Source organism: Diceros bicornis, chromosome 22 (assembly GCF_020826845.1).
Source record: "Diceros bicornis minor isolate mBicDic1 chromosome 22, mDicBic1.mat.cur, whole genome shotgun sequence".
NCBI classification, from domain to species: Eukaryota; Metazoa; Chordata; class Mammalia; order Perissodactyla; family Rhinocerotidae; genus Diceros; species Diceros bicornis.
In genome coordinates this window covers 22,297,528-22,318,235 of record NC_080761.1, presented here as the reverse complement: position 1 = coordinate 22,318,235, position 20,708 = coordinate 22,297,528, and the positions used below count along the sequence as shown (strand labels likewise).

General features: G+C 39.0%; 1 protein-coding gene across 19 annotated transcripts in view; it reads right to left on the bottom strand.

Moving 5' to 3' along the window:
• The window catches only part of TRPM3 (transient receptor potential cation channel subfamily M member 3), a 791,340-nt gene that overhangs the window by 494,368 nt on the left and 276,264 nt on the right, over positions 1-20,708 (bottom strand). For 15 of the 19 annotated variants that reach the window (XM_058565664.1, XM_058565665.1, XM_058565666.1 and 12 more), the window contains exon 1: positions 7,712-7,937. The exons of the other annotated variants lie outside the window; for them this stretch is intronic. In XM_058565664.1, coding sequence (XP_058421647.1) covers positions 7,712-7,888 — 177 coding nt within the window. In that variant the 5' untranslated portion in view covers positions 7,889-7,937. Of the gene's footprint in view, positions 1-7,711; positions 7,938-20,708 lie in introns of those variants that run through there. 19 annotated transcript variants of the gene reach the window in all.

Genomic DNA, 20,708 nt, shown 5'->3' with positions numbered 1-20,708 from the left:
GCACGGATGTTAGCCCAGGGCCAGTCTTCCTCAGCAAAAAGAGGAGGATTGGCAGATGTTAGCTCAGTGCTGATCTCCTCACAAAAAAAACAACAACAACAACAGAATCCTTCCTTCCTTCATCCATCTATCTATCTATCTATCTATCTATCTATCTATCTATCTATCTATCAAACTTTAACAAATCTTTGATTATTTGAGGGAGAAGAAGTAAAACTTATCAATGTGATCCCTAAAATGCAATTCCTATGCACATGCCTCTGAAAATGAAAGTAGAGAAGAGCCACTGGTTGAAGCAAAATTCCCAAATGTTTTTAAACATAAATTTTATGTGTGATAAACATAAAAATTAAATGGTCCCCTTCTAAAGATTTTCTTAGACCTGCCCCCATCCCGCCCCAGCACTTACAGCACTGTAATTCTCTCCTATGCTCAGGAGCCAAGAAAATTTTGTTCAGCTCCATCTTTTCAAACACCACATCTGACCCGGCAAGAGAAACAATAGAAAAAATAAACAAATGGGACTACATCAAACTAAAAAGCTTCTGCACACCAAAGGAAACCATCAACAAAACGAAAAGACAACCTAACAATTGGGAGAAGATATTTGCAAACCATACATCTGATAAGGGCTTAATCTCCAAAATATATAAAGAACTCATGCATCTCAACAACAAAAAAACTACCAACCCAATTAAAAAATGGGCAAAAGACCTGAACAGACATTTCTCCAAAGAAGATATACAGATGGCCAACAGACACATGAAAAGATGTTCAAAATCACTAACTATCAGGGAAATGCAAATCAAAACTACAATGAGATATCACCTCACGCCCGTCAGAATGGCTATAATTAACAAGAAACAACATGTGTTGGAGAGGATGTGGAGAGAAGGGAACTCTCATACACTGCTGGTGGGAGTGCAAACTGGTGCAGCCACTATGGAAAACAGTATGGAGATTCCTCAAAAAATCAACGATAGAACTACCATATGATTCAGCTATTCCACTGTTGGGTATTTATCCAAAGAACTTGAAAACACCAATTTGCAAAGGTACATGCACCCCTGTGTTCATTGCAGCCTTATTCACGATAGCCAAGACTTGGAAGCAACCTAAGTGCCCATCAAGGGACGAATGGATAAAGAAGCTGTGGTATATATACACAATGGAATACTACTCAGCCATAAGAAACGACGAAATCCAGCCATTTGTGACAACATGGATGGACATTGAGGGTATAACGCAAAGTGAAATAAGTCAGAGGGAGAAGGCCAAATACCGTATGATTTCCTTCATTAAGTAGTAGATAATAACAACAATAAACAAACACATAGGGACAGAGATTGGATTGGTGGTTACCAGAGGGGAAGGGGGGAGGGAGGAGGGTGAAAGGGATAATTCGGTACATGTGTGTGGTGATGGGTTGTAATTAGTATTTTGGTGGTGAACATGATGTAGTCCATGCAGAAATAGAAGTACAATGATGTACACCTGAAATTTTTGCAATGTTATAAACCAATGTTACTGCAATAAACAAAAAATTAAAAAAAAAAAAGAAAAAAAAAAAAGAAAATTTTGTTCAGCTCAATTTTCCATATTTAATATTTAATACTAGGCATCATTTTAAAAAATTTCAAGTATAAAACTAATTTTAATTTTGAATGTGCTTTTTCAAATGAAAGTCCTTGATGTTCTCTTCCTCCCCCTTCCTATCCAGAACCTCTTCTTTCCTTAGTTTTTGAAGGCTGTAGAGTAGAGCAAGCAGGGGGAGGTGGGTGGGGGTGGGGATCTCTACCATTGTGGGCATCAGTTATGGCTGCTTTGGCCTTGACCCCAAGAGAACTGGCCACTACTCACTTGGTACTATCACATACCGTTGGAATTTAAGGGACACGCACTTGAGTGACCACTGCAATTCCAAGAGCCATCATAGAGGAAAGGGTAAATGGGGAGCATATGCTGGATGCTGCAGAATCTTGACCATGGACCTATCTTTGGGAGCTCTGATTCACAACCATATCTCCTTAGAAATTCAACAGAATAGAAATATCTGAAATTGTATGTCACATGACTGAAAAATTTCATGAAAATAATACACAAAGAAATATCATATAAACAAAAAATAAAAAGAATAGGGACAAACATTCCTTCAGATTATGATGTTATGTCATCCACAAACCAAAACAGGGCAGCTGAACTCAATTCACTTCTCTATTTATAAACGATCTTTCATAATCAAATTATGAAAACCCGTCAACTGTTTACTTAAAATCTTTTGCCACCACTGTTGATTAACACAGAGTCTGTTCTGCCCAGATGCCAGCATAGGAGAAGGCATTTAATTGAGTTTCCCTCCAGCTCAGCTGAATCTATGGCAGCTTTTCTCAATGTGTGGTCCTTCCAAGAGCTGTTCACATCAGTACCACTGGGAGAGCTTGTTAAAATGCAAATTCCTGGGCCCCCACCCACCTACTGAATCAGCACCCCTGGGGGCAGGCTGGAATATTTGCTTTGCTCGCAAGCTCCCCAAGTGATTCCTAAGCATTGTTAGGATTTCATATACAGTTCATGTGTTTATTCTTCAATACACATTTAGTGAATACTTTTCCTCAGCCACAGTCTTTAAAAACTCTTTTTCACGTTAGATAATGGAAAGGGAGAAAGGATATGATCTAGTTGCCTGTAGATGAACGTGGAGCCAGTTGAGTTCACACCAACAGACAGAGAGCGAGGGAGGATGTCAAGCCACTGCTGGCGAGGCAGCATTCTCTTTCCCTGCAGGAAGTCATCTACAAGGAAGGCAGAACCCTTTCCCTTGAGACAGACCTGACCCCATATCACCGTGACTCCACAAGTCATCCCAGAGCCAGGGGGCCCTGGACTTGGACATCCCAGCCACGTCCTCCCTCATTCCCAGTGACCACACACTTTCATTCTTTCCTCCACAATAGAGGGCACAGAAGACAGAGTTTTCCAGAGAGACAGGAGGGTTCTTGTTGCCTCAGGAATTTCCTTCAGGCTGCCTGAGGAACACTTCACAAAAAGGCAAGTCACATGGTCACTGTTCAGCAGCCTGAGACGAAGTCACCATTTGAAACACACCAGACACATTGTCTCTCTCCTGGGTTTTAGTTTGGGCGCATTTTCTTTCCTTTTTTCTTTTTTTCTCTCCTTTTCTTAAAGAGAGTCTGAGGCTGGCGTGCTGAGATGAAAAGATGGAAGCTTCTTTATTAGTAGCCCTTAAAATTTTGCCTAACAATACACTCTGTTTTCCTAAAAGCTATTTATTCTCCAAGTTTCCCATCTTTAAGGCACTTAGCGGAATAAGTCCATGACAAATTCCCTGACCTCACTTGCCACCATTCACCAACATGTCTAGATATAATAGGCGTGTGTTTCCTCGCTTGCTGTGGAAACTTAATTGCTACTCACTAGCATGTGGTTCTGGAGTCCCTTGTCCTGGCTAAGCAAAAACTCTGGGTTATTGATATCATTCTACCTGCCATGTAAAGATTCAGATTTTTAGATGTGAAAGGGAAACCTTAAAAGTCATAAATTTAAAACACAAATTGAAACGAATCTCAACATAATTGTGTCCTAAGAATTTGAGAACACCAAAGGGAAGTCAGTTTCTGCAATGTCTGGCAACATCCGTAGAAGACAGACCCAATTCATTTTGTCATTAGGATCTTGCTATGCTTCAGGGACAATATCATGGACATTGGTTACCATTACATGGAATTCTAGAAATAGAAAACTGGTCCTTAGGCAGACTCTGTGCTGACCTGTAGCCTAACTTGATCACTACTCTACCAATTATTTCCCCTGCGTTACCCAGTTCACTTTCATTAATCTTTCTTTGGTTAATAACATAAAAGAGAGAAAGGAGAAAAAAGTAAAACAAAACTCTGAGCTTTTCGACTGGATTCCAAAAAATTGGGAGTTTACTATGCATAGCTTTATAAGAAGGCAGGGTGTAAGTAACAAAAATATAATCTAAGAAAATTAAAAGTGATATTACTGATTGTATGTTATTTACTTCAAAGAGTTCTGTTATCAGGTCTTCAATGAGGCTCATAAATCATCAATAACATGGAATTATATTCCTTATTTGTGTCTCAGTCCCACTAGAATCAATAACTGACATACCCTTTCTAGCTCACCAAAGAGGAATCACGAAGTGAGAAATTCTGTCCTTCCTTCCCAAGACCTTTATTCTCAGACACTGGAACAACCATCCAACCAGAAAGCAAACACAGAAACTTGGAAGTTATTCTAAATTCTTCCCTCTACCACAACTCATCAATTTAACAAGGCCCAGTTTATATAACCCTCATTACTGTTGCCTTAGCCCAGGTCCTCATCAATTCTCCAGGCCTCTGATTTAATCTCTCAGCTTCCAATCCCACCATCTCCCACGCTTCAAGATACTACAGCCAGAGCAATCTATTTAATACCTGAATCTTGCGGTCACCTCTCGGCTAAAATCCCTTTAGTCGCACTCCCTAGTTTTCAGAATAATTGTCAATACCTTAGCTTAGCAGACAAGGCCCTCTGTGATCTAAATCCTGCTGATACTTCTAGTCCTTCTTCCATTTTAATATCCAACCCTGGTTAACTAGTTTTAGCCTCAATAGACTATGTTCTTCATGCCCACGGAGCATGGCCCTTACGACAGGGAATCATAGTATTGGATCTAAGTCAAGTCGAGACCTAAACACTTTATTTTAAAGAGGAAGACATCAAATTACAGAGAGGTTAAATAATTTACCCAAGATCACACAGGTGGTTACAAACACAATGGAATTAGGACCCAGTGTTTAGGCCTAAATGTCTAGAATATAATTCCTTTGATCTCTTTCTGACATTGCTCAAAGTGGGCAAAGTCATACTCTTCCTCAAATGATACTGATCATTTGGTCTTCATTAACAAATGGGCTTAAACATGTGTATCCAAAATCTGTTAAAGGATAGAGCTTTCCTTTTCCTCAACACAACCCATTTCTTAGAAGCCTTCCCTTTATTAAGTCCACTGAGACTTCAATACAAAGAAAGCTTTCTGCCCTAAAATCAATCTTCAAACTCAACAGAAGTTACCAAAATAAAACCTCTCAAATAAAACAATGGCAGAGACAGACCTGATAATGAATGTGCAATATGCTAAGAACATTCTGTCACTGAAACAAACTTGACTTTTTGTGATTAATAGTAAAATGAAATCTTGAAACACATAAGAATGAAGCAAACGACAAGTGAAGAGAAATAGTTTGGAAAATGTCCCATTTGAAATGTATCCGTTTGAAAACAGCCTCTGTCTTTTTGCTATCATCATTGTGTGCCTGTCCAAAAATTAATTTTCAAATGTTATTTCCAAATTCAAAGTGTGAGTTGGTTGGCATGTACAAAATTTGCTCTGAGATGGACAAAACAACAAATGAGATGTTTTCAGAGGGAATAATAAATATATTCCACATTCACTGGGTTTAATTCATGCTTTAGATGCTGGCTTTCCCCTTCTAATTCTTTAGTATCCTGTTTCTAGTAGGAAATAGGAAATTCAGGAAACAGGATTATAAAGCCATTTCTAAACATTAGCATGGTACTGAAGCAAGTTAGTAAAGAAATACACATTTTCAAGGAAAGGAAAGGGAGGGAAAATTGGCTTGAGCCCAGTCTGTCAGAAATGGTGAGTGATCTGAGTTTAGCTAAATCTAATCACGCCATCATGCCCTACACTGCATTTACTGACAAGTCAGGGCACTGGAAAGGGCATATCACATCAGAAAAATGCTTGGAAGAGGAACAAAAATTTCCCATTGAATAGGAGAATTGGGTTTGTTAGCTTAGGATTTCAATAGACTCCTGGATGCCCAGGGAATCCATCCATCAAATTAACAATGGTGGTAGTAGTGTAGGAGAGGTAGAATAAGAGACTGAGGGGGAGGAAGGCTGGTATATAGCATGGACAGCACTTTCAGTTAAAAAAGATGGCAGCTCTTCTAAAAATAAGTAGTCTACCTCAAATAAATACTACTCTGCTGGTTTTGTGACTAGTAAATGATGAATAATATTTTCCATAGGAAAAAAACTATAGTATTAATCAATAATATACTGAGGATGATATACACACACTTGTTAAAAAGATCATTATGTAAGTTAAAAGGCATCATTTTGGGGTAAAGCCAATGAATAACTTTTAACTGAAAAACGTTTCTCATTGCACATGGGATTGCTGGAGTCAATTTTCTCAGTCATAGTTGAATTTGCCAAGACATTCTTTGCCCCAGACCCTTGATTCAGTAGTGATTCTGGAGAAAAAGTTACATTCATGTGTTAGTTAATTCCCTGGCCTCATTCTTTTTTCATGCCCTATCACACATGTTGTTCCAGTACAGCAAAAGCACTTATATCCAAGGAAGCTTCTCTCCCACTCCCCATTTCCAAACCTGATTTTCCTCCTAAATACTCTTTTAGAGGAGCAAACCATCGCCATGGCAACAATATGATGGGAGTTTGAACAGGACATGGGGGAAGTCTTTGAGAGTTAATATCAGTTGATGCTGAACAGGATAACGAAAACCCAGGCAGTGGGTAATACTCGGTTATGAGAAGCCATTTAGCTTACAGAACTAATTGTCCACATCAAACTTGACCCAACCAGAAACAAAGTCTCAGAAAAAAAAAAATGTTGCAAGTGTAATTTATTCAGAGCTAATTCTATAATCCTCTATTGTGACTGATTGGATTCAATGTCCAGTGGTCACTAAATCACAATATCATATTAATATAGAAAAGAGAATTAAGAACTTTGCCTTGCCTTTTTAACTTCAAGGACATTCAGAGATATGCACTTTTCCCAAATAAGTGTTAACCACATTCTCTTTTCTGGGGAGAAATACTTGTTTTCTACACCTTTTAAATTTTATTTGTATTTCCTTCCCTACCAGGCAGATGATGACGGTGAATTATTACAGAGTTGTAGGGACTTTTTCAGTATCTTTAATGTATTTGCTTCTAGAAAGAGAAGTGCTGCAGACACCAGGTAGCAATTCTAGCTCAGGTGTAGTACCATTCTTTTGTGTAACTCAGAGCTACAGAGAAAGCAGGAGGCGTACGTTCAGTATATATTTAACAATAGTTTCCCACTACTGACTTCACTTAGGAGACTAAAATTATCATGCCTTTTTTAAAAACAAGGACACCAAAAAAGTCACAATCTGATGAGGTCCATTCTTTGTCTTTACCTGAGCGACCACCTAAGGACACAAGCCTTTTAAAATAATGAGGAGAATCCTTTGTTCTCTCAGGTTCCATTTAAAGGGAAAGTGGGTCGAAGGGCTTCCCCAGGGAGGGAAAAGAAACCCAGGAGCCAAAGACACGGGAGTAAGAGATTTCACTCCCACTGCTGTTCCCATCCTCCCAGAGAAGTCAATTAATTCTATTCTAGGGATGTTTGGTGGAGGGTACTCAAAGCCCATTCTCTACGCCCATAATCTCATTCTCAAATGTGGCTCAGATCATCCTCTCCTCCCTGACACCATGGGGTGAGGGGCACTGAGAACCTCTCCCCAGCCTTGGGCAACAGAGCCAGAACTGCCTGCATTTGTATCTGTGCTCCCCAAAAGGTGTGTCCCAGCCCAAGTACGAAGTTGGATATTTAGACCTGAAAAGCACAATTAGAGTCATTCAAAGCAGCAAGTTACAGTACCTTAAGAAGTCTGACAGATGGGAGAAAGGCTGCGTGGCACAGCTTTCGGATGGTCCAGTTTAGGGGTCGAGGAGCATCAGTTTGATTCATGACCCCTTCCAAATTCCACCGGGAGAACCAGCAACTGCAAACCTCAGCAACGCCTAGAAAATAAATGGTCTCCCACGGCCCTGGCATCCCATGGTCGTCTCCACACCTGCAAATTCCGTTAGGGCAGAGGCTTCCTGGAACTTGGGAGACTAGTCAAGTGGCGTTGCCTAAGCCACTGAACCTTCTTAAGAAAGCCACCTCCCCTCTTCCTGCAGCCGTGCTCATGCATACCAAATGTGGCTGAATGGAGGCACACTGCCTGCTGCTTCGGGGAGGGGATGCACGGTTTGGAAGGAGAGGGACAGCCTGCACGAAACAGCCTGTGGTCGGAGTCAGAGCAGCCTGCTCGGAATGCGCGCTCCCTCTCCCGCTCTCCTCCCAGTAAACGCAGGTCAGGCGTTGGGGGAGAACCCGGGCCATTTGCTCGGCTCGCTTGGTTTCGGGGGGAGCCAGAAGGAGAGGAAAAGGGAACATCAATAAAGCCAGAATGGGGAACTTGCACTTTCTTGCACAAAGCATCTTTGAGGGGCTGGAAACTGGCACAGGGGGAGGGGCTAGGACACAGAAGGAGAAGGGATGCCTCTGAATGATAAGATAAACACTTCCCTTTCGATTTATGTGACATTATAAATTGAGAGCAATTGTAAAATGGACCTATGGTAAAAGGGATCTCTGTCGTGTTCTGGGGTTCTTCTTAACTGTGATTAACGGTCCACACCCTGATACATATATTATACAGATTATAGATAGGCAGATAGATAGAGAAGCAACCTAACACACACACACTGGGAGCAGCAAGTTATTCCTTTCATAGAAAGCAGTGCAAACTAATGTATGTTTGGCTTACCTTTTAGAAATGGAAGTTTCTAAATTGGGGGTTAGCCCCTCTTGGAAATCTACTTGATACTCTTTCTTTGCAACAAAAGATTAACCCTTAAGGTACCGCGTGGGATGCTTTCTATAAAAGATGGAGTTTCCTGAAGTGGGGATACCCCGCCCATCATTTTCTAAGGATGGCTTTAAGAGACAGTTGCTGCATTGGCGTGTGTAGTCTTTATGGCTCCTGTGGTGAGAGAGAATAAAGGGGAACTTTTCAATTTGAAGGTAGACATTGGATAATTTCCCTTAGAGTGGTGAAGTTCCCGCAGTTGGGAAGAGGAAGAAGTTCATGTCACAACCCCCATGTGAATCCCCCCCTTCCCCCCAGGCAACAGATCTCAGCAGTGCAGTTGACCGAATGCTGCCCAGGAGAATCCCCACATCCTTAGAGCACTGCCATCTTATTCATTTTTCCTCTTTATGCCCCTCCCTATGATTATAATTATTTTCCATTTGTAATTAACTCAAAGAGATTGGTAAATCCCAGCTCCATGATTAATACACATTCTGAAGCAGGCATGATACACTGGGACCCTGCTGTAATTCAGAATTTGAGACAACATGGGTCCTCCCCAGAGTGTAATAAATACCCAGCACACTGCATTCCAACACTATTTCCCTCACAATGGCCCTGTGTTACAGATCTAAGGACACTATTGCAGAAAATCTAGTCCACTGGCGAATCCAGACCACTAACTTGCCTTATATAATAAAATTCACGCATCTGATTATCTTCTACTAAACAATATCACTTTAATAGACCCCACACAGAGTTGGTTCATTTTCTGTCACTGTTCTATTTCCATAAAGGATTAAAGGTAGCTTTAAAATAAACCCAGCTAACATGTACGTGTCAGGCATTCTGTTAGGCACTCTAAGTGCGTTACATAAGTTCATGTCAATGACAAGCCTATGAAGTAGATGCTATTGTCATATCCCTACTTCATAGATTAAGCAAGTGAGGTCCAGAGAAATGAGTAACAGACCCAAATCACATAACTAATAAAACCTGAGTTTGGATTGAAACCGGTCTATTAGGCTGCAAAGACAAGCTTTCTCTTCTCTTCTCTTTCTTAATTAATTAATAATTAAGGGGCCACAACAATAAAGCCACTGCCTCGGTTTTCTGGTAATTTAACCTTATATAAGAGTTGAACTGAAAGACTTTGAAGAAGAAATGCTTAGCATGCCTTTCAGAGTATTTCTTTGGTGTGACATTGATGCAGTAGTGAACACCATGAACTCTGGAATCAGGCTGCATGGTTCAAATTCTAATTCTGACCCTGGCCTTGGGGCAATTTACTCAATGGAGACAAAAATGAAACCACACACCTAAGGTTGTTGTGAAGACTCAAGCAACTAATATCAGCGTCACACTGAGAACAGTGCCTGGCACATACTAAGTCCCTTATACCATGATTATTTTCTGGCAGCACGTGATGTTGAGGGGGGACCGCACTGATAATTTCCATGAAGTATGCACAAGTGTGACTACTAACAGTAGGAGGTAATGAAGTCAAGCAAGGCAGATTAAACCTGAAGGCTTCCAATGAGTTACCATGAGTTTAATAAACGGGGTAAAGAGAAAGGCAGGGGAGTCCGAGGGCAGCATGAGTTGCCTCATGCTATACTGCAGAGTGGTATTCAGCAGATCGCAAGATGTGCCTTGAGTGGGGCTAAGGCTCCAGCCTCTCTAAGCTATTAAATGCTGTTAAGTGGTTCCGTTGCGGTGTGAGAAGTCTGCTCCATGAAAATGCTGCAACACTGCAGTCACCTCTACCCTGGCCCTCACTGTTCCAAACTGTTGAGGACCCCACAAAAATAACAGCATCGTTCTGAAAACACACAGCCTTTGATCCTCCAAGCCCCTTTAATTTTTACTGAAAAACTTTGGTCAAAGTGAATAGTTAGGAACTCTGAGGAATGGAGACGGAGGAGGATTCAGAGCCCTCTCTAACGGCAATTAGAGGAGGGAAGCACAGAACCTCTGGAGAATTGATTTGGAGACTACACTGCATAAGAGGTGAAGATCAAAGAAGGATGCTGGTGGGTGAGAGGAGGTTTTTCTTCCATAGTTGGAGTAGTTTGTGCCAGAATTGTTTGCTATCAAAACGTCTGAAGTAGGGTCTTGAGGACCCCACCCCCCACTTTGAAGAAATGAAATTTTCACATGGAATGATGCCTTCCTGGATTTTAGAGAGGAGTCTAATGAGGAGAGAGCAGAGAGCAGCTAGCCCAGCCCCAGCAGTTAGCATCTTAAACATTCAAAATGCTTGTTCACAAATGTTATGAATGTGGATGTTTACAAACCTACAGAACCAATTCTAGCAGTCTTAAAAGTCTGCCATGACCCTATCAGCTTTCAGTTTCCTAAAAAAGCAAACCAAGCACATCACATCTTTGCACTCGAAAGCCTGCCTTTGAACAAATGAATTCTCTCCCATGCTACATAAGCCCACTTGCCACTGATCATCTGCATCTTTTATTTCCTGTGTAAGTGATGCTAAATTTAAGAATCATGATAAGATTGGAGCTGTCTCAATGCCAACAATTAGACGAAGTATAGATATTCTTCCTTCCTTCCTTTTGAAAAACGTGTTCCCTCTCTTTAAAAAATCATGGCAGCCTCAATGTAGCATCGCACCAGTTTGAACACTGTCTTCCTTCATACCCCTCAGATATAAAAGGAGCTGACCCATGAAATCTAAGAAAACAGAAAGGAAATGACCCATTGACCGGGTAGTTCAGAGTGTTCCAAAGCCACCTGCTGAAAGGTGTTTTCTGTACACAACACTCAAAAAATGCTCCAATGTAATTTTTCACAGTCTGTTATTTTAACATTGAAATTCATAGGCACCTGGATATTAATTGAACGGACATTTTCAGGCTCTAATACATGAACGCAATGTATGTAGTACACAAGGATGATAGTCAAGCATCCAAGGAAAATACCAGGAGCAGCCCAATGGTGAGCCTTTGTAGATAACTTCATCTGCCTCAATATTTTATAATCTCAATATTAACATCCTGCTCTCTTTATGATTTGCTCAGTTATTAGCTTTGTTGTGTTTGATAATTCACCATTTTTATCAGAAAATTATTTGTGTTGTGAACTCTATGGAAAGTTATCATTTTTGTCAAAAAACCATGCTTTTTCTGTTTTTTCCCTTTAACCACAGTCAAATACAGCTATAAAATTTTTAGGAATTTTTAGATGCTTCCATAATATTTCCCAAAATATTAAATCTCTTTACAGATTCCATTGACTTTCAGAACAGTTTTTAATTATTTCCAAATATACATTCTTGAAATAGATGAAATAACTTTTCTTCATTTAAGATGTTTTTCACTTTTTGGCACCTTTTATAGACAATAGATTCTAAAATACATTAAAATATTTAAAAATAAATGACTCACTTTGTTAAGCAGCTTAAACAGCATTTATTCTGTGTAGAATGAAAAGATCTCAGAATTAGCTGTCTATTCCATTTTTCCCCCAATACTGGGATCTCGCCACTGGCTTCCCTGACTGCTGTCCCCCCTCTGCATGAACACCCACAGTGAGAGGGAGCAGGTGAGTTTCTGAGGCAGCCCATTCCATTTGGACAGCTCTAGTTGACAGAAAGTTCTTCCTAAGACTGAGGTGAAATGTGCCTCCCTGCAACCTCCAAGTCGAGTTTCTCTTCCAGAGAATGGTTCTCTAAATGTATCAAGACAGGCAACAAGCTCTGCTCACACCTCCTCTTCACATTGGACATGCTGGACCTTTAATCCTTCCGCACATGATAGAGTGGAGTTAGTTAAAAACCCTCTTCAGGGCTTAATGATAATAGTCAATATTATGTTATACGGGCACTTTAAATAGAACAGTGCCTAATCCTCTTAAATTCTTTGAATTATTTCTCATAAATGTCCTTTAGGGAGATCTGAGGGGAGACTCACTAATAATTTAGCTTCTTTTAAAACTTTTCTTCATGAATTAACTGGTTTACTCAACACACAGTTTAAGGAATCACTGACCACACATGCGCGTGCACGCACACACACACACACACATTAGCAAAGTGAGTGTGACAAATAGAACCTCTGCTGCAAAGTAACCTCCATCGTATCTGAAGCTTGAAGTGTTGTAACTTTCTTTTTTTGACTCTATCTTGTAATGGAGGTAGTGATAAGCCCTGGCTAATGGGAAGCCTATGCTTGTATCAAGAAATGGGCAGGGATTGGACCTTGTGTTACATTCTCCCTGTCCTCATCTGCCAGGTTATAGTCAGATAGACTTGATTCAAACTCAAATCCCACCTCTTACCAATTGTGTAGCCCTGGGCCAGTTACTTAACCTCTCAGAGCCTTAGTTTCCATGTTGTAAATTGGGATCTGCAACGACTTCCACCTCTAGTTTTTAAAAGTAATGATTGAAAGTAATTAGCACAGTGCTTATATAATAAAAACACACTTCCATGTAATTATGAGGATCATGATGATGACCGTTACCTCTTTCACCGACACCACTGGCATGGTGTTTAAGAGCGCAGGCTATAGACTCAATGGCCTGGATTTAAACCCCAGCTTTGCCATTTCGTGTAGCTTTGGGAAGTTTCTTAACCTCACCGTGCTTTAGTTTCTTCATCTGCAAATTGGGGATTATAATCCTCCCTATGCCAAAGGAATACTGTGAAATTAATTAGCTAATATGTGCAGAGCCCTTAGAAGAAGAACCAACACATGGTAAGAGCTCAAAAACTCTTAGTAATTTATTATTTCCAATACGAAGTCATATATGCTGTCTTTCCCAAAGCTGCTGCTCTAGGAAAAGCAAAGCGAAATGAACACCTGCATTTCTTCCTTTGCTTCTTCCAGTAAGCAGATAAGCTGCAGAGAACGTGGGAGAAGTGAAACGCACGTGGCTTTCCTTACTGCTTTCCTCTCTGCAGCTGACAGAGGATCAGAGATTCCAGTAATAGAGTAAAAATCCTTAATACATAAAATGTTTCACTTTGGAAAACGCTAAGGTATATAAGCAGCTTCTGTCTCACCAAACATAGAAATCCTACATATATACACACACAAAAGTATCACAAATATTCAAAAACCAGGAGCTAAAATACATCCTCATTCAAGCTTTGAAACCCTAAAACTTTCATTCAGAAAGGGGATGATTATTTTTTGTATGATTCTGAAATTTTAATGAGTCCATGGAGGCTTGTTAAAAAATACAGGAATTCGATGTGCATTTCTAAACCACTTAATATTAGCCTTCTTCTAATATCTGCAATGCAATTCATTATTGTAGATGTTCTCCATTCTGAACCTAGATATCACACACACACATACACACACACACACACACACACACACACACACACACAGAATGTGGGTATTTCACATAACTTTCCATTATGAATACCAGAACTCACGAATGAATACCTTTTGAGGAGGGAATTTAAGCAGTGAATCTCCAACTACTGCTTGAACAAATTGCGTGGTTTGGAGGGAAGCTCAGCATTTCCTTGCTATCAGTGCAGCGTAAGTCAGACCTTTTGGCCAATGCACGCTCAAATAAGACAGAAGCTCAACCTCAAGCCTCACGCGCACTTTCCCAAACACCATCTGACTGCCGCCTGTGACAGCGGAGAGCTTGCCCCAGCTGCACACCCACCTTGTGCATCCGGGCTCTGACATTAATGCGAGCCCTGGGTTGAACCATGAGGTCAGCTTACCTGGGAAACAGATATGCCGGGATCTGGAAAATCCTCAAAGCAGGAGCTCTGAGTGGTACAGGATTTTAATGCAGAAAGCTAATGAAAACCATCAGCCTTTTGTGAAATGTATCACTGTGGATGTTTACTCTGCTATCATATTTTTAACAACCACGAGCTTTTCATTTTTATGTTTATGAATAGTGGTATTACACGATTTTAGTTTTTGAGAGGTGTTGGTCTAGTTTCTGTTTTGTTTTGTTTTTCTCACGAGGAGGCATAAAATCAACGCAAACAACATGGATTTTGAAATCAGGGACAACTGGGTTTGAACCTACATTAAGTCATTGGGCAATTCATATAACTAAGGAATCCTCATTTAAAAATAAACATAGTGACTAATTATAATAATGTTAAGATGATGGTGGATAACTTTGAGCATTTACTATGTGCTAAAGTGTGCTAAGCCTTTCAAGTGTATAGCTCATTTACTTCTCACAACAAACCTATGAAATTTGCAGCATTATTATCCTCATACTACAGATGAGAAAATAGCCTCAGGGAACCACAGACTCAGAGAGGTTAAGAAACTTGCAGAAGGTCACATGGGTGGTAAATGGACTTGAATCCACATCTATCTGATTCTGTAGTCTGCACATCTGATTCTATAATCTTTTTTTCTTACCCACTACAATATGCTGCTGCCAATATAAATAAAATAAAAAGATTTACACAAATTTCCTGTTGCATTCCAAAAGGAAGGTAGTATTTGATCACTGATACAACCTGAAAAGAGGAAAAGTAACTCAGTGGATCTAACTTTAACATGAGAATCCTGCAGAGCACAGAAGGGCCAAAGGCTCTGGGATTCTTATACTCTTGCTGCTGACTTCCACATCCCTTCCCTACTCTCCAGTTCTATCTTGCCGGGGCAGCCTGTGCTGGGCACGAAGCTCAGGCCTCTCTGGTGAGACTAGGATTTGTCCTTACTCATTTGGTATGCCACATACACACACACACACACACACACACACACATATATATATATATATATATAACCCAATGCCAGGGACATAGTATTTATTAAGTAGAAAAATGAATGTTTCTGAAGGACTCACATGATTCTTGCAAATGTGGGGTAAGTTCTTATATATATATATACGAACTGACTTCATTCTTACTATCCTACTTTTATCCGTGCCTGCATTCTCGAGATGAGGCACAGAAAGGTTAAATAGTTGCCCACGTTCACACAGTAAGTTTCAGATCCATAGTTTTAATTCAAATGTAAACTCATGATATATTGCATAATGTTTTATAATATATAAATAAAAAACAAAATCTAATTTTAAGGCAATTAAATTAGTTTCAGATACTCTAGTTAGATATATTTTAAAACCATGATTGATCATTCTTCATGACTGAAAGACAATATTCTAGATACTTACTAAGGCAACAGGAGGTTACAATCACACAAAGATATACTTGGCCAGAAAACCTGATAACTATGATAGTAAGTAAATACTAAAGGTATCTGGGTAGTCATATAAATAAAATTATGATGATTATTCAAGGTTACTTTACCTTCATATGAAATGCACAAAGCATTTGGGGAGAAAACAAAACAAAGTATTATCAAAACTCTACTACTGACCTGAAGCTATTAAGCTAGAAAATTAAGGTACCAAAGAAGAATTCATTTACAATAGCTTCTAAATTGGCTAATAAATCAGATTCTGACTGCTGTTATTCTAAATCTAGCCAAAGCCACCCCCATGTGCTGGCATGGGGTATCTTGTTGCCTGCATGGGACCCCCAGGTGTCCCTGGAAGCCTTCCCCAGCAAAGAAGTGGAGAGATGATAATAGAGGAAAGAACTATACTCTTCTATAGTATCTGAAATTATCCCAAAAAGAAAATCTTGAGAAATTATTGTTTTAGAAAATAATAGGTAGATAAAGCTTTAATGTATGTATTTTTTCCTTGCCTCTTAATTAAATTCTTTGCAAGTTAATTGTTGGCTATAGATCAGAGGAGAGAACGATCAGTTCAATTTTATGACAACACTCAAGATTAAAACAGATCAAGCAGCCTCTTGAGTAAAACCATGCCATTGTCCCCATGGAGTCAGGACAAAACTTAAACTCATCTTGGTCTGTAATCTTGGCTACGACTGATTTGATCCCGCCTAACTCTCCAGCTTCAATTCTGGACCTTTCCCCACTCATCATGTTCAGCCACATTGATTTGTTTTAGTTCCTATATTTCCTATCACAGGGCATTTGCATACGATGTTCTCTCTTCTCCTAATGCTCCTTCCTCCAGCTCTTCTCAAGATTAGCTCTTTCTCATGCTTCAGGTCTCTGCTCAAGTATATTCTCCCTACAGTCCTTTCTTGATTTCTCTAGCCCTCCTTCATCACCCACTGTAGCTCTTTGCTTGAATTCTTTTTACACTTATCAGAATTTGTAAATATTTAATAGGTTGGTTTATTTATTTTTGGTCCTCATCTCCCACTCGACTGTAATTTCTGTCAAAGCAATTATCAACTGTATCTCAGGTCCTACAGAATGTCTAGAACATCATGGAAACTCAATCAAAATTTGGCGACTGTAGAATGAATAAATGAGGAATGAATAACCTAGACATATACGTTGAATCATTTCTTTCAAGTCATTTAAAAGGATCTCATGGTGCCTAGTGCTTATCTGCAAACTGGTTTGAACATTACTGGTTTTTCAGAGCCTTTTTATTTCCCCAAATCTTAACTCCACTGCCTTGAAAAATCTAAGAATTACTTATTTAGATACCAAAAAACTAATAAAAGGAGGACATTCTCATATTCTAACCTGCTAGTAGAGACCAAGCTCTAAACACAGAAGGATTTGGAAAAGAAAAGCCAAAGAAGAAAAGGGAAACAAGTATGGATACCATTACTTGAATCTGAAAATAACTCATGCTAGAGAATTCAATCATTTGCCACTTGTAACAGTCTGGCCCATTTTCAAATATCTCCCATGATGGCAATTCATTAAGGGCTTAACTTAATGTCAGAATATGCCTTTATGAAGGTAAGTCTCTATTTTATATAAAGGCAAATCTCCTTTTGTAGGGAGAGGGACACTGACCTACACTTCAGCAATAATAATCACACTCACAATAATAATTAAAACAGAAACTGATGCTCATGCTTCACATGGGACCTGTGGTTTAACAAGCATATTCTGATTTGTTAACCATAATGATGCTGAAGTATGGGTAGGGAAGATGTCACTATCAACCTCATTTTACAGATGAACACACTGAGAATCAGAAAATGTAGATGACTTATCCAAGATCTCCAGCCTCAATATCTCTTCTTCTTTTCATTACGCCCTATGGTCTCTTCATCCCGAGGTTAATTCTTGGAGTGAACCATGTACTGAGTATTCTTTCAAAATATAATCTTTAGAACTAAATATTGGCATATATTTTAGCATAGATGAATCTCTAAATCATATTAAATTCTAGAGAGGACAAAATAATAGTGATAGAAAACAGAGCAGTGGTTGCCAGATATTGTTTGGGGACGGAATTGACTGCAAAGGGGCATGAGGAACTTTTCAGGGTGATGGAAATGTTCTCTATCTTGAATGTGATGGCAGTTACTCAACTGTATATAATTGCTGGAATTCATCAAACTACACACTCAAAATTAGTAATGTTTTTGTGTGTAATAAAGCTGGGGAAAATATATTTATTGTTTTTCTTTGATTATATCAATGCATAAAATTTTTTTAAATCGTTAAAGTATAAAGAAATAGATAAAAAATGCCTATAATTCCATTACTCATAAATCATTATCAATGTGATTTTGGAAATTTCACCAAGTATTTTAGGAATCGTACTTTACATATAGCTTCACATGATTATCGCATCATGAACTGATCTCCATGCTATCGAATATTCTTTAAAAATATAATTAAATGGTTATATAGAACTCTATTGTGTTATTTTATTCACTGTAAGATAATCAGCCTGCTTCCATTTTTATTGTTATAAATAATGCTATCATGGATATACTTGATCACACGTTTTTGTACACATCTCTGATTATTTCCTTAAGATACAATTTAGGATGAAGGATCATTGGTTCATAAGTCATGAATATTTTTCCAGGCTCTTGATAGGTGTTTCCAATTCACTATCCAGAAATCGTATACCATTTTACATGCTCCTTAGCAACACATAAAAATGTCCTTATTACTGAGTCACTGACAAAACCAGGCATATCATTAACTTAAATTAATTTTTGGTCAAGTTGATCAGAAAAAGATAGCTATTGTGCATTTATTTGGTAACTTATAAAACTCCATTTTTCCTGTGGCCATTTGTAATTCTAGTAAATTGCTTCTTCTTTACGCTAGAGTTTTATTTTTCTTATTAATTCATAACAGCTCTTTTTATACTAAGGGTATTAATCTATTGTCATATGAGTTGCTAGTATTTTTATAGTTTTCCACTTGTCTTTTAATTTTGTGTTCTTTTCGTTACTTATAAGAAATTTCTATCATTTATACATTCAAATCTAGCAGTCATTTCCTTTGTAGCTCCCACCATAGATGTTATGCTAAAGGAAGGCCATCCTCGACCCAAACTCAGATAAATACTCGTCTATATGTTCTATATGTTCTACAGTCACTTAGTAGCTCTTAACACCATCTCTGATCCACTTTTCTTTCTTTATGACCTCATTATTTTGCCTACTACCTCTAAAAGTTGGTGCTCATGTGTGTGTGTTGTATGTGTGCCTCTCTCAATTACTCTCTCTTTCTCTCTATTATATTCTAAATATTTTGATTAAAATTTCATTGCTGATATTTAACCAAACTGCAATCCTATATTACTCTTTTATTATAGGCCCATCCAAATGGTCTGATAAAATCCCTTAAACAGCAATTGTGAATAAGGGATCTTCTGTTCACGTATAATTAATCCACAATCTGTTCTAAATGAGGCCTATTGCTTCATATTTTCAAATATTATTAAGGTTTTTTTCTTTCTCACAATCACTATCTCCATAGAGTGAAGAATCCAAATGCCTTGGAATCTCTGTCATCTCAGTCTCTGATAGCGGCAATCCTGTGGCACTCAATGTGGCTGTGATCTTTGCCACAATATTGACTGGCAAAAGCAATGAGTGAACTGAATGCTATCAGACTGGCCGGCTACTGAATAAAAGTAACATACGTTTCTGAGTTTGCCAGAATCTAAGCCACTCGAGACTTTGAAGATCAGAGCCAATACCTGGAACTAAGCTCTTTGGATTAGTAGCCAGAAAATAAAGAACTTCTGTTTCTAGAGCTGTCAACCTGGCACCAAAGCAGTTGGGGGAAAATCTAATTTGAAAAGTCCCTAAACCCTCACAACGGGAAGATGGGCAAGAGGCAAACAGAAAAGGAAGTCAACAAAAGGAACTCATCATAAACATAACCTTATAGGAACACACTTAGCTCAATCCAAAAATTCTGAAATTATCAATTATGACAATTTTCAGCTTCCTTGAATTATGTTAGTGACTCCTCAAGCATTCACTTGGAGCCAAAACTTATTTTTGGACCTGTCAGGTCATCTTCTGTTGGCATCTTGCCATTGGACAGCAAATTCTCAGTCCCTTCAGTTCCCTATTCCCTTCTTCACACAAATCCTGCCATCTGTCACCTCCAGTTCTGATAGGGGGCAGAGAGGATGGTGAAAGAAGAAGCCACAGAGACATGATTATGCAGACTGGAACTAGTATGGAAGCCAAGGCAGCTAGATTCTTCTCCAGGCTGTAACACTAAGTAGCAGTGTGAACTTTGTCAGGGCATCTCACTCCTCTAGGCCTCAGGAAAACGTATAAAATAAGAGTGATGTTGATGCTCTGGGGACTTCTTTCCAGAGCTAACAATTTAGATTTTAAGACTAATTCCTTCCTAGATTGTTTCCATCCATTTCCAGTGTGCCACAAATAAAGCACTTTTAGCATTACCTATTTTGAATAGAAAGTGAATATTGCCTAATAGTACAGGGTCTGTATAAGAGGACAGCCTAAGAGACCAAACTTACCTAGAGCCATGTGGAATCATAGATGTAAATGGAGAGTTTGTGTTCTACAGGAGTTTATGCTGTGAAACATCTGGGCCAGATATACCTCAGTATATGCTTCTCTTTAGGCAAAACGAAAAACATCAGCAAATTTTAGATCTGCTTTATTTTTCTCAGTAGAGTGAAATAGAGTCATATTTCAAGGGCTATTAATATATAACACAAATATTATTTATTGTTTGCTAAGGAATTACAGAAATTTAT